Source organism: Epinephelus fuscoguttatus, linkage group LG20, assembly GCF_011397635.1.
Source record: "Epinephelus fuscoguttatus linkage group LG20, E.fuscoguttatus.final_Chr_v1".
Lineage (NCBI taxonomy): Eukaryota > Metazoa > Chordata > Actinopteri > Perciformes > Serranidae > Epinephelus > Epinephelus fuscoguttatus.
In genome coordinates, this window is record NC_064771.1 from 34125088 (window position 1) to 34141001 (window position 15914).

At 43.8% G+C, this 15914-nt stretch overlaps 2 protein-coding genes across 2 annotated transcripts; one reads left to right on the plus strand and one right to left on the minus strand.

The window, feature by feature from the left end:
• Positions 1 to 2070: 2070 nt before the first annotated feature.
• LOC125881197 (leukocyte cell-derived chemotaxin-2-like) lies at positions 2071 to 5669 on the plus strand. Its single transcript, XM_049564245.1, has 4 exons — positions 2071 to 2230; positions 2972 to 3089; positions 3357 to 3508; positions 5439 to 5669. Exons 1-4 carry the CDS (start codon positions 2206 to 2208, stop codon positions 5609 to 5611), a joined length of 468 nt encoding a protein of 155 aa, XP_049420202.1. The 5' UTR covers positions 2071 to 2205; the 3' UTR covers positions 5612 to 5669.
• Positions 5670 to 8317: 2648 nt separating this feature from the next.
• On the minus strand, positions 8318 to 15914 carry LOC125881294 (monocarboxylate transporter 9-like). Its single transcript, XM_049564381.1, has 9 exons — positions 15910 to 15914; positions 15327 to 15649; positions 13797 to 13940; positions 13397 to 13492; positions 12138 to 12483; positions 10547 to 10626; positions 9820 to 10042; positions 9351 to 9523; positions 8318 to 8914 (listed from the first exon to the last, which is right to left on the minus strand). Exons 1-9 carry the CDS (start codon positions 15912 to 15914, stop codon positions 8715 to 8717), a joined length of 1590 nt encoding a protein of 529 aa, XP_049420338.1. The 3' UTR covers positions 8318 to 8714.

Sequence of the window (15914 nt, forward strand, 5' to 3'; positions counted from 1 at the left end):
AGAGCTTCTGCTGTCATGGAGCGACAGTCCACACTGACTAACAGAGGAGCAGCGCCCCCTGCTGTCTGATGTTGTTAATGCAACAAGAACCAACCACAGCACTGTACACAGCATGATGCATTCACCCCACTATAAAACAGACCAGTACAGACCAGTTTGATATGAGTTAAAAGTCACACTGACCTTTGCTGCCCAGGATGGAGGGAGAGTCTTCTGAAGAGCCCTGTCTCTCTTCTCCTTCACCACACAGAGACAGGATGAGAGACGGGCAGACAGAAAGGGTGAGAGACAGGGTGAGAGACAGGTCGACAGAAAGGATGAGAGACAGGGTGAGAGACAGGTCGACAGAAAGGATGAGAGACAGGGTGAGAGACAGGTAGACAGAAAGGATGAGAGACAGGTCGACAGAAAGGACGAGAGACAGGGTGAGAGACAGGTCGACAGAAAGGATGAGAGACAGGTCGACAGAAAGGACGAGAGACAGGGTGAGAGACAGGTCGACAGAAAGGGTGAGAGACGGGCAGACAGAAAGGATGAGAGACAGGTAGGCAGAAAGGATGAGGGACAGGTAGACAGAAAGGATGAGAGACAGGTAGACAGAAAGGATGAGGGACAGGTAGACAGAAAGGATGAGAGACAAGGTGAGAGACGGGCAGACAGAAAGGGGGAGAGACAGGTAGACAGAAAGGATGAGAGACAGGTAGATAGAAAGGATGAGAGACAGGCAGACAGAAAGGATGAGAGACAGGTCGACAGAAAGGATGAAGGACAGGGTGTGAGACAGGTAGACAGAAAGGATGAAGGACAGGGTGTGAGACAGGTTGACAGAAAGGGTGAGAGACAGGTAGACAGAAAGGATGAGGGACAGGGTGAGAGACAGGTAGACAGAAAAGATGAGAGACAGGAAGACAGAAAGGATGAGGGACAGGGTGAGAGACAGGTAGACAGAAAGGATGAGAGACAGGTAGACAGAAAGGATGAGGGACAGGGTGTGAGACAGGTCAACAGAAAGGGTGAGAGTCAGGTCGACAGACAGGGTGTGTGATAAGACTGATACAAGAACGTTTAGCAGAGCAGCAGACGTTTGCTGATTTCAAACTAATGAAATGTCTTACGTTGAACTGAATGAACTGAACGTTGATTCGACGCAGACGTATAAATCCGACTTAAATTGGCGAATCAGCGCAACATTAGCTAACACTGGCCGCAGCTATTTCATTAGACTGAAATGACAACATGAATACATGTGAATAAACATAATTAAACATTTCTTCATCCATGAACATGATTTTACTTTAAAACATGAATTTCACCAGCAACGATATTTGTTTAACAATAACCCGGAGGTGAGTTAGCATTTTAGCGCTCCCAGTTCCCTCGTCTGAAGCTCAGTGGGTTTTTGGTTAGATGTCTGAAATATGGTCTGTGGTTCACACGCGCTGAAGAGACTTTCATGTTTTGTTCCACAACATAAAATAGGTCAGTAAAAAAAATTAAAGCTTTTTCATGTCCTGAAAAATATAACTGCTGACAAGAGGCTGAATGAGACTACAGAGCGTCATCACGACCGACGTTAAATTCATGCGACTGTGCTGCGGTTGACAAATACATGTCACTCTATGAGGACAACAACTCCCATGATCCCATGCTACTTCATGTCTTAATAAAAAGGACCTTCTTGTATATTTTTTTCTTAATTTCCTATTTTAGACAAATAGAGGATATATAGTCAAATAGGAAATAGGAAAATATATCAGTATTTTAAAACACCTCACAACTAACATCACATAACAAGATGACAGAATGGGGCCATTCCAGGTCAACAGGATTCCTCTGTTTGGAAAATCAACTAAAGGTAAGGACAGGTAAACAGTTTGTATTTGCTGTTGGTCAGCGCTGACAGTGGGTCTCTAACTGCAGGTCATTAAACATCAAAACATGTACCTGATAGTTTGAGTCAACACAGACAATGTTTGTTTCTGCTCGTCTCTGCAGCATGATGTCCTCGTCATTGTGAAATAATCAAACTTCCTGAGACAAACATTTGGGAGCGTGCTGCAGTGCGTCCCCACAGTTAAACTGTGTAAACTGTGGACTTTTCAGTCTGTTGAAAGAGGAACATCAGCCTCTGTATAAAACTCGTGTGAAGCCTGACTGAAGCCACAGAAGAAACTTTTCATCTGGAACAAGAGCTGAGATTTGAAGATGAGACGTGTCACCGTTTTGCTGGGTAAGATGACCAATCAGCTGCTGCTGATAATCCTGATTATAACTGACAAATCAGAAGATTAAAACTCAGACGTGTGAACTGTAGAGCACTGACAAAGGTGACAAGATATGAAATCTGAAATCAGATATGGGGGTACAAGCCTATGGCATTTTACACTGTAAATAAACTAGAAGGCAAAATCTATGTTTTAATAGGGCAACACACGGCCAATCATTGTGTATCACTGAAGAAGGCTTAGGCTGAAACGTGTCTGTCATTTTGTGAGTACTGTTGCCTACTAGTTTCTTTGGAATCCCTCTGCAACTTGCACCCATCACAATTGGAAATGTTGGAGTTGTGCGTCCTCCTTCCTTCAATTTTACACTGTATAAATTAGCCTAATGACAAGCGGAGATTTCCTCTGCTCATATCTCAGCCAGGATAAATCACACAGTGTGTGGAGGCTTTACTGTCTTCACAATTTATTGTTTCTTATCTGTGAAATTAAAGTGAATAAAAGCTTTGTGTCCACTGAGGGAAATGGTTTCAGCTTACAGAGACAGACAGGAGGTCTGCGTCACTGCGACGTGTTGTTACATTTCTGTGGAGGTGCACGTCAGGCTGCAGTGAAGGCTCTACGTTGACGCAGAGCCTAATATTTTGTAAAGGTTTCGATAAGTCACCAGGGAATTAATGTAAGTATATTCAATGTTAATCTGTTAATGTGTGTGTGCGTGTGTGTGCGTGTGTGTGTGTCTCCAGCTGTGATGTGTGCGTGTGTGTGTGATGGCGTAAAGTTCGGACAGCTCTGCGATGGAAACCCCAGCAACACCAGGAGGACGTCTGACACATGGGGACATGGACACTACGGAGCCAGCCGGTAACCATAACAGCTGCACCATAACACTACACTACTGTTCAGGTGCATTTTGGGACATGTAGGCTCCAGTGTTTGTGGGCTAGAAGTCTATAAGTCAGGATATCTCAGATTTGATCCGTTCCGTCATTGATCTGCTCCTCAGAACATATAAATCAACCAATCGACTGAGGCACACGGTGGAGACGATGTTGAGCAACTAATCAGAAAAAGAAATGAGCAGAGGCAACTGTTGTGTGGTTCATCATCTGGACGTCTGCTGTGTTTCAGGGAGACCAGGCAACACAAAGGTCTGGACATTGTGTGCCAGGACGGCTCAGTCGTCTACGCTCCGTTTGACGTGACTCTTCACGGAAAGGTCATTGTCTACAACAAACCCGAGAAGGCGGCCATCGACAGCGGCATCAACCTGAGAGGAGAAAGTCAGTCCATCAAACATTTATTACATTAAAACATGTTGCTCAAGTACTGTGGGCTACTGAAAGAGATACTTTGGAGTTTTGCAAGTGGGGTTGTGTGAAGTATTTATCTATAGTCAGTAAATTATACCTGCAGTAGATGTCAGATGGCACGGCCCCAGTTTGAAGAAGCAGGCAGGAGTCTGACATGGAAGCTAAGCAATGTGCTGCTGTGGAGGGGTCAGCAACAAAATGTATTTTAGCAACAACAAAAATCAGTGTACGCTTTATTAAGAATATTTTCACAGCTTTACCTTAACGTTAGACAGCCATTACCAACATGAAAATGAAGCCGTTACATCATTCTCGTCAACGCCAGACTCCATTGAAAAAAATGATGATTTAAGCTCATTGAACACAGGAGCTGCTGGTCTACTGCTGCCGGCCTCCATCAGTTAGTGTGTTTGTGTCTTTGTGTGACTTCAGCTGAGGCTGTTAATAGCTTCCCTGTCTGACGGAAGGTGAAGCAGTAAAAATACTCTCAGTATAGCATACACTTAAAATGACATTGATGTTTAAGGTGGGACCGTTTTACATGTGGCTAAAGTATGTTTTGTTGCTGCCCTCGATTCACACCAACACAAAGTTATCCTTACAAACTTTACTAAGGGAAGTTTTTCACTGCAGGACTTTTACTGTAACAGAGTATTTTTTACAGTGTGCTATCAGTACTTGTACTTCTGTAAAGTATCCTAAAACCTCATTTAAAAGCCTAGTCCCATTTACTAGCCTGAAGTGGCTTCACATTTTGACAAATAAAGGTCTGTCTCAATTAGAGGCCTGGTGTGGTTGTCAAGCAGCTCATTTTTATAGAAGTTCTTTGGATGTATAAAACCGGATTGTTGACCACCCACTTGAGCTAACGCTGGTTAGCTGTTTAGATCGTGCATACAGATATAAATGTTGTAACATTCGTCAATCTAGAGATGCTACACATCGTTAGCTCGGTTGATTTCATTCTATGAGCACCAGAGAAGACTGTATTTCATTCAGATTCACTGATATGACAAAAAAAAACAAGTGGTGACTCCCTTCCTCTGAAGCTATAATTAAGTCAGAATATTTAGTGGTAGGTGGACCCACCTGATGCTGACGTCGCGATCACCAGCTAATTGGATTGGCGTAATGAAACAACTATGCAGGGAGGCGTATCCCATAGTAAGACATCTCACTCATGCTACTCTGAGAACTGGGGTTACACAAGTAACCTAAAGTTATGTATATTCCTTTCATCTGTGAGGGTCCTCAGATCAAAAGAATCAAATGTTTTTTTTTCCAAATAAACATAAGCAGTTTGTGCTCCAGAGAAAGGATCAGCACTCAGTGAATAACCTCCTAAGCCCTACGATAAGCTATTATGGCAAGGCTTAACTATACAGACCAGTGAGCAGTGATAACTAACATGTCTTTGGGGTCATCGGGTGGGAACCTCCTTTCACCAGTGTTTCGTCTAGTTGGTCCCACGACACCTCCAGGAGGCTAGACAGTGATCTCTGGCGTCCCAGAGACACTCCCCTAATGCCAGGTCTCACTGCTCCCCGCACCGACCCAACAACCTCCTTTACCTTACTTACACATGGCTTTCTCAGCCCAAACAGCACTGCCACCTTCAACAAACCCATAAAAATTAATCCAAGTTATGAATATTGTTTTAAGTGATGTTGTGTTGGTGTGCCGGGTGCTTTCAAACAAGTGTTATAGCATAATTAATTTGATTCAAGGCCTAATTTTATCCAAGTAATGTTAACACTGATTCAAATAAAACATTTAATTGCAACAGTTTTGTGTAAAAGGAATTAAAGGCCCGTCCCAAATAAAGGCCTGTCCAGTTCAGTGATTTAAGAAAATAATAGCCCGGCCAACTATTTAAGTTTTACGGTATCTTCTCCTGCAGATCTGTGTTTCAAGCTGTTCTACGTTCAGCCGGACCGAACCTCTGGCACAGTGAGGAAGGGGGAGAGGCTTGGCGTCATGCTGCCCATGCAGAGTGTTTACCCAGGTATCACCTCACACATCCATGTCCAGATGTGCAACAGGGAGATCGACCCCACGCAGTACTTCGATTAACTCACAGAGGACTTCTGTAAACTTTCTGTGTGTCGACATTAAAACCTTTAAATTCAAACAGCAGGTTTGTTGTGTTTCTTTCATCAGCAGAAACAACACAAACATCACTTTGTGTAATGTTTGAGATCTTAAAAGCTCTAGAAATAACATTGATCACTAAGAACCAATAAATCTCATGTTTTTTCACAGTTTATTTTTTATTGAGGAGAATTTTGTCCCCTCAGTCAGTCTCCTTATTTTAACCCTCTGGACACCAGTTTTGTTTTTGCTTTTTTCTCTTTGATATGAACTGGGGTGAAACAAGGCAGAACAATAAATACACAGCAATCATAAAAACAACCCATATAAAACTTTCTTCAGTGAAATGAATTCAAACTACAAATACAGAGCTGAAAGAAATACAATATCAAAACAACAATCAGTCTAAAGCTTCAAGTTAAAGACAACCTGGATATCAGAATCAGTTTCCTTATTGTTATCACCTAGTGACATCATTCTTTACAGGATGATGACCCGTTCAAAATGATCTGAGCACCGTTTGAAGCTGCTGAGAATAAATCTCTGCTGGAGAAATACTTCATTGAAAAAATAAAGTAGAATTAAAATGTCCCATTTAAAGGGCCGGTCTATCTGCGTTCTTTTCCTTGTTTTTTATATCTTAGCTGTTAGCAAAATGCAGTGATGTAGGAGGAATTACATGTCTTGTCTGGCCTGGGAACACCTTGCTGGGGAGAGGGACATCTGGAATACTTTGCTCAGCCTGCCACCCCCCCAATGGATGGATGGATGGATGGAGAGAGGTAGGTTACAGCCTTGGTGCCACATCCCCAACCCCTGGACGCTCTTCGCTTACAGTAGCCATTTTTTTGTGTGATGTTAGACAGCATGTTCAGCCACTAGTGTGACATATAACAAACGTGTCTGCAGCTCTTAATAAACAAACAATAACAATCGTTTACCATCACTGTTAAATAGCAGTCGATCTCATCCTCTGCTCGGAGAGTAAGGAACTCTTGGACCTCATTGTCTCCCTGATTTGTGAACATTTTCGGCTGTTTTTCTTCTTCGAGTTAGCTGCTAACTGCTTTTTAAATCTCCCAGTGGTGAGTCACACCTGTCCAATCCTGCCAGCCCACACCTTTACAGGTGTCAATTTGGCACTGTTAGTACCTCTGCTGCTGGCTGAAAGGCGAGATGACTCTGTCTCTCCATTTCATGATCGTACCATTGACACAGAACAGCGAGGCGGAACAGGGCACTACATTCCCACTTTACAGAGGCTGCAGACCTTGGAAAATGCTTCTATTTTATTGTTATTAAACCTTAATCTAACGGTGAAGACACTCAGATTCAATATGATATAATACCACATTTATGCTGTATAAACAGATGTATACATCCAGTCAGTGTATTACCTGCAGTAGATGGCGGTTTAAGTGGCTTGGGAAAATGGCATTTTGACACTAAAGCATACGCACTTAAACCAAAATATGTGGATTTGCACACATAATGTGGACGACTGGGAGGCTACAAAATGATTGAAACACCTAAAAAAAAACCTTGACCCTGCTGTACCACCAAACAATATATTATTATTTTTCACTCTGAGTTTGTCTGATCTCAGTCCTGACTGTCAGTCAGCACCAGAGACTGCACAAAAAAATTAAAGGTGTGAAACTTAAAAACTTGAGAACTTAAATCAACAGTTTAAATCATTTTCAGTCACTCTTGTTTCTTCTCATCTGGCACTTTTCTGTGTCCGTGCAGTAGAGTTTATTCACGATGACATCATGTTATCAGCTGGAGGTGCAGCTGCCTCTCCCCCACAGGGCTGTAGGCTACATAGGAGTCTTAAAATGCGTTTGTCTTGTTGTGTTATTGGAGCCAGAATAGAAGGAGTCATGGCTCAAAACCAGCCGCCACTGCCCGTCAACAAAAACAAAGATGGTTAAATGTGATAAGACCAAAGGACTGGACGGAGGCCATCATCAAAAATGCTCACATGTGCAGCGCACACTTCATATCAGGTTAGGGAAAAAGTATTTCCTGTTGTAGGGATGAATAAGGTTATGTGTATTAAGGGTTATCATGTCCACCTCATCAGAAACTGGGGAGGGATTAAGAGGAAGATTGGATTTCTCTGGAACGCTAACTTTTTAGCACATTAGCTAACGTTAGCTTCCATAGCAAAACAAACAAGTGTGCTCCTCCTTTGTAAGATTGGCTTCCTGTGACATCATCCATCCACTGAGTGAGAGCATACGGGTCGGCCAGTCTGGTCCCGTTGGTCAGTGTTTACTTATTCAAGTAACACTGGCGGTCCTGGAGAGTGAGTGACCTGACATGGTGCGTTGGTAAATTCAGTCTGACGCTCTACACTAAAATGAGAGCCCTGTTGGTGGAAGAAACGCAGCGTTATATTTCTACATGAATGAACCAACGGTTAAGTTAATCACACATTCACTCACCTTATTTGGGAATTTTTATTTATTAAAAACTGCTTTGAAAACGTTTTAAAAAACATTTCAGGTTGTAATGAACAGTAAATACATTATCAACAAATCCGTCTCAGTGTTTCAGTATCTTCAGTTTCATTCATTCATTCATCTTCTAACCGCTTCATCCTCTTGAGGGTCGCGGGGGGGCTGGAGCCTATCCCAGCTACATCGGGCGAGAGGCGGGGTACACCCTGGACAGGTCGCCAGACTATCGCAGGGCTGACACATAGAGACAGACAACCATTCACACTCACATTCACACCTACGGACAATTTAGAGTTACCAATTAACCTAGTCCCCAATCTGCATGTCTTTGGACTGTGGGAGGAAGCCGGAGTGCCCGGAGAGAACCCACGCTGACACGGGGAGAACATGCAAACTCCACACAGAAGGGCTCCCACGCCCGGGATCGAACCGGCAACCCTCTTGCTGTGAGGCGAGAGTGCTAACCACCACACCACCGTGCCGCCCATCTACAGTTTCAGCATCAAGTAAAAAAAGTTCAGAAAAAAAAAATCATTTAAAAAATACAGTTTTACTCGTTAGACGCTAACCTTCTCAGACACGTCTTCATACAGATCGAGGATCCTGATTTGCTTGCTGTGTCAGGTGACAGTTGAGGTAGTGTCTGTTGCCGTGGTGACCGTGCAGCTGATGAGCTCGGTCTCAGGTGGAGGAAGAGGAGGGGTTTCTTTTTGCGGCAGGATGGCGGTGAGGAAGAGGAGGAGGAGGCTGCCGGCCATCATGCAGGCGCCGCTGAGGTAGAAGGCGAGGTCGTACGACTGACTGAAGTCGTAGAAAGAACCTGAAGAAGACACGAGATCATCTGCTGTAGATAAGAACGTAAACACGAGGCTGATGTAAATCCAAATAAATATGTAATACTGCCCCCACATGGAAACAGGAACTCTGTGTTTATGGTGCTCACAGGAAGTGTAATAAAGTTAGAGTAGCAACGTCCCTACAAGTAGAAAAGTTCTTGTTACATGACGAAACATCACAGTGAAAACATTCTTACTACTACATTACTGTTACAAGTTGAAATGTCATCACTGCAGGTGCAAGTGCCACTGTAACAAGAAGAGACTTCATTACTACAGGTACAACTGTCACTGCTACACATACAAACATCATCACTACTAGGAATGAATTAAAACCAACATCTGTCAGCCTGGAGGGAAGGAAACCATTACTGACGCAGAATCTCTCGTAGAGTTTGTAGACCTCTTGTCACGTCTTACCTACGACAGGAGGGCCTAGTGTGATGCCAACACCTCCGAAAAACATCAGGATCCCATGAGCCTCAGGGAGCTTCTCCACGCCGACTACCTTACTGGTGACGTACGGCGTCAGAGTCCAGTTCCCGATCGAAAAGCCCAGGACCGCCGTCAACACCTGCAGCTCCATGTACGAGCTGAAACCAGACAAAAAAATAAAACAAAAACTATGAATTACAGAAGCTGAGAATGATGATGCATCAATAGTTCTAATCCAATAATATATTGGTTATTATTCGGCACCGTGAGTGAAAAACTGATGCTGATGCTTTTGTTCTTTTACTCTTAAATGCAGGACCTGTACGTGTACTTGTATTTCTACTTTTGCGGCAGTAAAAGATCAGAGTACTTCCTCAAGCTCTGATAACAGCTAACAGACAATTATATCATCTTCTGTCCCTCCTGTCTGTCCCAGTGTCCTCTGTGGTCTCACCTGGCGAAGGGGATGAGCAGCACCCCCAGCCCGCTCACCGCCACCGTCAGAGCATACAGGAGGACACTGTTGACACACGACACGTCGGCTATGACACCCAGCCCCAGTTTACCCACACCGGTCGCGATAGAGTTGAGGGACACCAGGGAGATGGAGGTGACGCCCTTCGACAGCCCGGAGCTCCGAGCTAGGTCCTCCATGAACATCTGAGGGGGGAAACTACCTGCAGGAGGATGAGGAGCTTCAGGTGAGGAGGTCAACTCTCCACTGACACGTTTGATTGTTTTTTATGGCCTTTACTTGAGGAGAGAAGTACCAGGACAAAAAAAGGAAATACTCCAAACATGGTGCGAGTTCAAAAGTACAAAACTACTTTACGAACAACAGAAGGAGAGTAAACAGACTGACTGAGGGCTGCGACAAACGGTTAATCTATACATAATTTTCTCCATTAATTATTTGGTCTAATAAAACATTGAGCATCAAGAGAGAGGCCTGTCATAATATCCTAAAGTGACTTCATCAAATTTCTCATATGTCCGACCAACATTTCCAAACCTCAAATATCAAATTTACTATCATGTAAAGCCAAAAGAAAGCAGAACATCCTCACATCTAAGAACCAGGAAATATCTTTAACAATAAATCATAAAAATAACTGCATATTGATTTTCTTTAATTTGAATAATTGATGAATTGACTGATGGTTGAAGATCTGGAAACTGACCGAGGCAGAAGAGGAGGAAAGTGACACAGAACGCCATGAGCACTCTGTCCTGAAGGAGAGACAGCATGGAGGACAAACATCTGAGGAGAGAGAACACGAATTCTAATGTAAGTCAGAGTAAACGTTTCAACTTAAAATCAGAGACATATGGCGTCCATTTTCTTCTACGAACCGATTATTGTTGGTCATTTCACCATCTGGTACGCTGCTGCCACTGCCAAGGACAAAAGTAGACTGCAGCGTATCATCCGCTCTGCTGAGACGGTGATTGGCTGCAATCAATCTCTGAGGCATGCAGGAAAGATTATGGCTGATCCCTCCCACCCTGGACACAAACTCTTTGGGACTCTCCCCTCTGGCAGGAGGCTGCGGTCCATCAGGACCAAAACCTCACGCCACAAAAACAATTTCTTTCCATCTGCAGCTGGCCTCATCATCAAGACCAGAGACCCTCACCTACTCTACCTATTACTATTATTATTGTTATTTGCATTCAGATTTTAAATTTAATTGTTTATGGTATTTCCTTTTTATATTTATGCTTCTAATTACTCTATATTTTTTTTTATATATTTTATATTCTTTGTTATGCACCAATACACCAAGCCAAATTCCTTGTATGTGAAAACCTACTTAATAAAAACCGATTCTAATTCTGATTCTGATTCTTAATTATTTCACCTTACTTTCAGGCAGAAGATCTTTACAATCAGCACAGTTTCAAGATAAGAGTCACTAATTCAGTATCTGACCAAATGTCTCCCCTTCTGTTCGTGAAATATGATGTTAGAACATGGTGATGTCACAGTTAAGCTGACCTTTGACCTTTTGGATATAAAATGTCATCACTTCATTATTTCATCCTGTTGGACATTTGTTTAAAATTTTGTTGTAATTAGCATAAAAAATCATATTTTGTGATGACACAGTGACCTTTGACCAACAAATTCTCATCAGTTCATCGTTGAGTCCAAGTGGACGTTTGTGCCAAATTTGAGGAAAATTCCCTTAAGGTGATCTTGAGATATCTAGTTCATGAGAATGAGATGAACGCAAGGTCACAGTGACCTTGACCTTTGAGTTACAACCAGCAAAATATGTCAAGTTCATCCCAAGTGGATGTTTGTGCCAAATTCGAAGAAATTCCCTTGAGGTGATCTTGAAATATAGAATAAGATGGACAAGGTCACAATGACCTTTGACTTTTAACCAAATTCAAAATTCATTGTTGAGTCCATATGATGTTTGTGCCAAATTTGAGGAAAATTCCTCAAGGCACTCTTGAGATAAAATGTTCACAAAAATGGGATTGACAAGGTCACAGTGACCTCGACGTTCCACCACCAAATTCTCATCAGTTCATTGTAGAGTCCAAGGGAACGTCTGTGACAAATTCCAGGAAATTCCCTTAAGGTGATCTTGAGACATCCCGTTCACGAGAATGAGCTGGATGCAAGGTCACAGAGACCTTGACCTTTTGACTTACGACCAGCAAAATATAATCAGTTCATTCCTGAGTCCAAGTGGACGCTTGTGCCATCTGCAGGAGATGAAATCTGGGAGTAAATTTATTACATATTATCACACTCACTGGGAATAATGTTTCATCTTTTTGACGAAGGTCGAGAAGCTGAAAAAGCTCCTCCTCCTCACAAGTGGCTCCTTGGTTTCCATGACAACAACGGGATCTTTGGCTGAAGGCTCCTGACTGGACAACTCCTCTTCTTCCCCTTTCACCTCTTCCTGAAGATGCTGCTCCAGGATGGCGGCGCGCTGTTTGAGGTAGTACCTCGGCGCGGTTAAAGGTCGCATGAGGCCGCCACATGGCACCACATTGAGCGCCAGCGCTCCAATGATGAGGAGGCAGCCCTCCAGACCGAACAGCTCAATGAGCTCACTCTGCAGCGTGGCAAACAGGGCGCCACCCACGCCTGTACCTGAGGACAGACAGACAGACAGACGTGTGGTGACCAGTTACTCAGGTAATCATGTCAGACAGTTTCAATAAAGTGAAATAGTGGGCATCCTTTTCTCCGACACCTGCAGGGCTGTCCATTAGCCAAAGAAAGTTATGCTAAATATGCAGCTAAAAATTTAGCTGCGTAGACAGCGTAGAGTGGCTAACCAACCAGAGGACAGCAGAGGGCGCCATATTTCTGCTTGTTAATTCGGCTAACCGGCTGTTTGTCAGCGAAGCCAACAGAAATTAGAATAAATGTCAAGACATTTTTACATCACAAAATTCCACCACTTCTAAATGTAAAGTGTTTTAAAATTCAACACTAAACCTCACTGAGTCAATGGAGGGCCGGACGAAAAGGAAAGGCCTCTTGTATTTTACGCCAGTTTGTGTTTGTTTCTGAAAAATGTATCTGTTAGTCACTGGTTAGTCAGCACTTTGTCTGCATTAAAGAAAGGTCTGGAATCACAGATTGTGTTTATGCAGTAGGAGAAAAAAATGCTCTCTTGTTTATATTTCTTTAAACCAATTACAGTCGTCCTGGGCAGAGCTAAGCCAAGGATGCAGCGACAGTGCTCCGGCCAAGTAGTGTCGGGGGGTCACCAATTAACCTGCACGTCTTTGGACTGTGGGACAAAGGTGAAGCACCTGGAGAAAACCCATGCTGACACGGGGAGAACATGCAAACTCCACACAGAAGGGCTCCCTCCTGGGATCGACCAGGAACCCTCTTGCTGTGAGGTGACAGTGCTAACCACTATACCACCGTGTCACCCAGTCCTCACACACTGCTTCATATTATATTTTAATACTAAACACACATTTAGGAAGTTACCAGTGGATCATCTCTGCAGACTAGTTCTAATAAAGGGATCATTTGACAGACGTACCTGTGCTCACTATTCCCAGCGCCAGCCCTCTCTTCTTGTCAAAGTACAGACAGGTGATGATGACGACGGCAGCATACAAGAGACCTAAACCAACACCTGAGATGCACACAGAGGACATCATTATAACATCTCATCACTACAACAGACTGGAACAACAACTTGCACTCATTGTTGGTTTGGATCTGAACACCAACAGTAAGAAAAATGAGATTGTTTACAGTATCAACAGAGGTGGTACCAGAAGACAAGTTGAGTCAAGTCATACCATGCAGTGGAAACAAGGCATTGATGACCAAAAGTATGTGGACGACAGTCATCTGGCCCTCAGGTTACAGCCTGGGCAAAATATGACAATATAAAATACCAGTGTATGCTGAGAGGCCTAAAGCCTCCATCTTACCGACCACGATGCCGTAAGAGAAAATGAGGAATGGGACGTTGGGGGCGAAGGCGCTGAGCATAAACCCCCCCGCCACCATCACACCACTGAAGATGGTGACGGGCCGAACTCCGAAGTTCACCACACAAACACTGCAGACAGGACCTGAAGGAGAGGGAGGAGTTAATGTATGATCTAGCTCGGACCTCTGGGTTCGCTGCTAAATGCTTTGTGTTAAGGTGATATTTCAGACTGAGGTTCTCTGATGGTACGAAAATTCCTTCCTGCAGAACCTGCAGAGAACAGTGCTCCTATCAAAAGCTCCATCTGGGCGTTTTTTAAATGTAAATGTTCCATTCACGGGGCCGAGCAGCGTCGTCTCGTCTGCCTCGATCATGTGACAAAGATGCCGCGGCCTTCAATGACACACCGGGTCAAAGGGCAACATGAAATGTGATAAACCAGCTTTAATTTTTTTTAACATGTTTTACATTTTTGTGATTAAGTCATTGAAATAGACACATTATCCTGACAGCCCTGATGTATGTGTTTGGTTATTTATAATATCACACTGTCGGAGTACGAGCGCACTAAGCTTATTTAAAGTGAGACTTCACTGTTCATTCTGCTGGGTCTGAAAGTTTGCATTCACTTGCAGCAGCTGCTCCTCTCTGATCTGATCAGCTCTGAACGGCTCAACAGATCAACAGATCCACCCCGCGAGTCACAAACTGCTGCTGAGGACAAAAGAACTCATGGAAAGCTCCGTCTGCGCTGTGTTTACAGACCTGCAGAGACTTCCAACTTCAGAGGTAAAAAATGATTGAAATGTTTCATCGGTTAAAAAAATAGTGGCCGATTAATTTTCTGGTTGCAATACCGTGAGTGGCCACTGTGACAAATTTGCTGCAAGGCTTAACCGTGTTCCTGGGCGCCTGGTGGAATATAGCTACAGTAGGTTAGCTGGCTAGCTAGCTGGTGGTGTTGGTGATGTATATTGTGTGAGACCAGAGCTGTAGTTCACTGACTTGCAAAATGATCTTTAGAATGAGAGACCTCGTATGTGTGATTCATGGCACAATTCGAACAAGACCATTTGTCTCAGTGCTGACTACTGTACATACTTTTTCAGGTAAGGTCCCACAGGAGACACTGGAAGGGGAGGGACTCTCTATGTGGCCTGCAGTAATTTATTTCCCCTCCATTATTGTTGATGTGACCCTTCCTCCACTCTGATTGGACACTGGGTTAAAAAAATAACAGTCCCCGAAGTTGAACATTTTAACTCACACAACCAGAAAAAAATACGCCAATCGTGCAGTGCTCAGCGCAAAGTAGAAGCTTGGCGCATCATCAGGCTGAAAGCAGTTGTGTCTTGGTGTAAATATGAAGAATGGATAAAGTATGCTGTGATCACAGTGCAAAGTGTAGTGGACCCAAAACACCACCAGGCAGTGGTTTAGTTCATCTAATCAATCAATCAATTGGTTGAAGTTGACAAACATTTTCTTTGGTTGATTACAGCTCTACAGATCACACTACACTACTCACCCACTATGAGTCCGACTCCAGCCACCGCTGAGCCCACCCAGGCTGTCATGGCCTTCCCCTCCCCGTAGGCGAGCAGCCACTCAGGGTAGAGGACGCCCACCGACTGAGAAGAGCCATACCCCAGCAGCAGAGCCAGGAAGCTGGACACTACAATCACCCAGCCCCAGCCCCCGTCAGGGGCCGGGGGCTGGGCAGCTGGAGGGCTAGGGGCCGGGGGCTGGGCAGTCTGGGCAGTTGTAGGGTTGGGGGCTTGAGGCGACATGGTGAGATGAGGGGTGATCTGCTGGGACACTTCAGGACGAGGAAACAAGCTGAGCAGTCTTCTGTGGAGGAGAGAGGAAGGGTGCAGGTGAAGAGGGAGTTCTGTATGTCATTCAGTGTAGTGCAGTACTACTACATGTTTTACATAACGAGTATTATCAGCTAAATGTAGTCGAGGTATCAAAGTTTAACTCAGGAGCACTTCAGTCCTTTACTTAAAGATAAGATAAGATAAGATACACCTTTATTGATCCCACAATTGAGAAATTCCAGAAAGGAACACTTCACCTGTAAAATAACCATTTCTGTATCAGTTACTCACCTCAT

Coding starts and splice junctions, on each gene's coding strand:
- LOC125881294 (XM_049564381.1), bottom strand. Junction 13,493..13,796: donor CTCTTACGGCATCGTGGTCG/GTAAGATGGAGG, acceptor TGTGCATCTCAG/GTGTTGGTTTAGGTCTCTTG. Junction 12,484..13,396: donor GCTGGGAATAGTGAGCACAG/GTACGTCTGTCA, acceptor GTCTGTCCTCAG/GTACAGGCGTGGGTGGCGCC.
- LOC125881197 (XM_049564245.1), top strand. CDS start 2,206: ATGAGACGTGTCACCGTTTTGCTGG. Junction 3,090..3,356: donor GGACACTACGGAGCCAGCCG/GTAACCATAACA, acceptor GCTGTGTTTCAG/GGAGACCAGGCAACACAAAG. Junction 3,509..5,438: donor CATCAACCTGAGAGGAGAAA/GTCAGTCCATCA, acceptor CTTCTCCTGCAG/ATCTGTGTTTCAAGCTGTTC.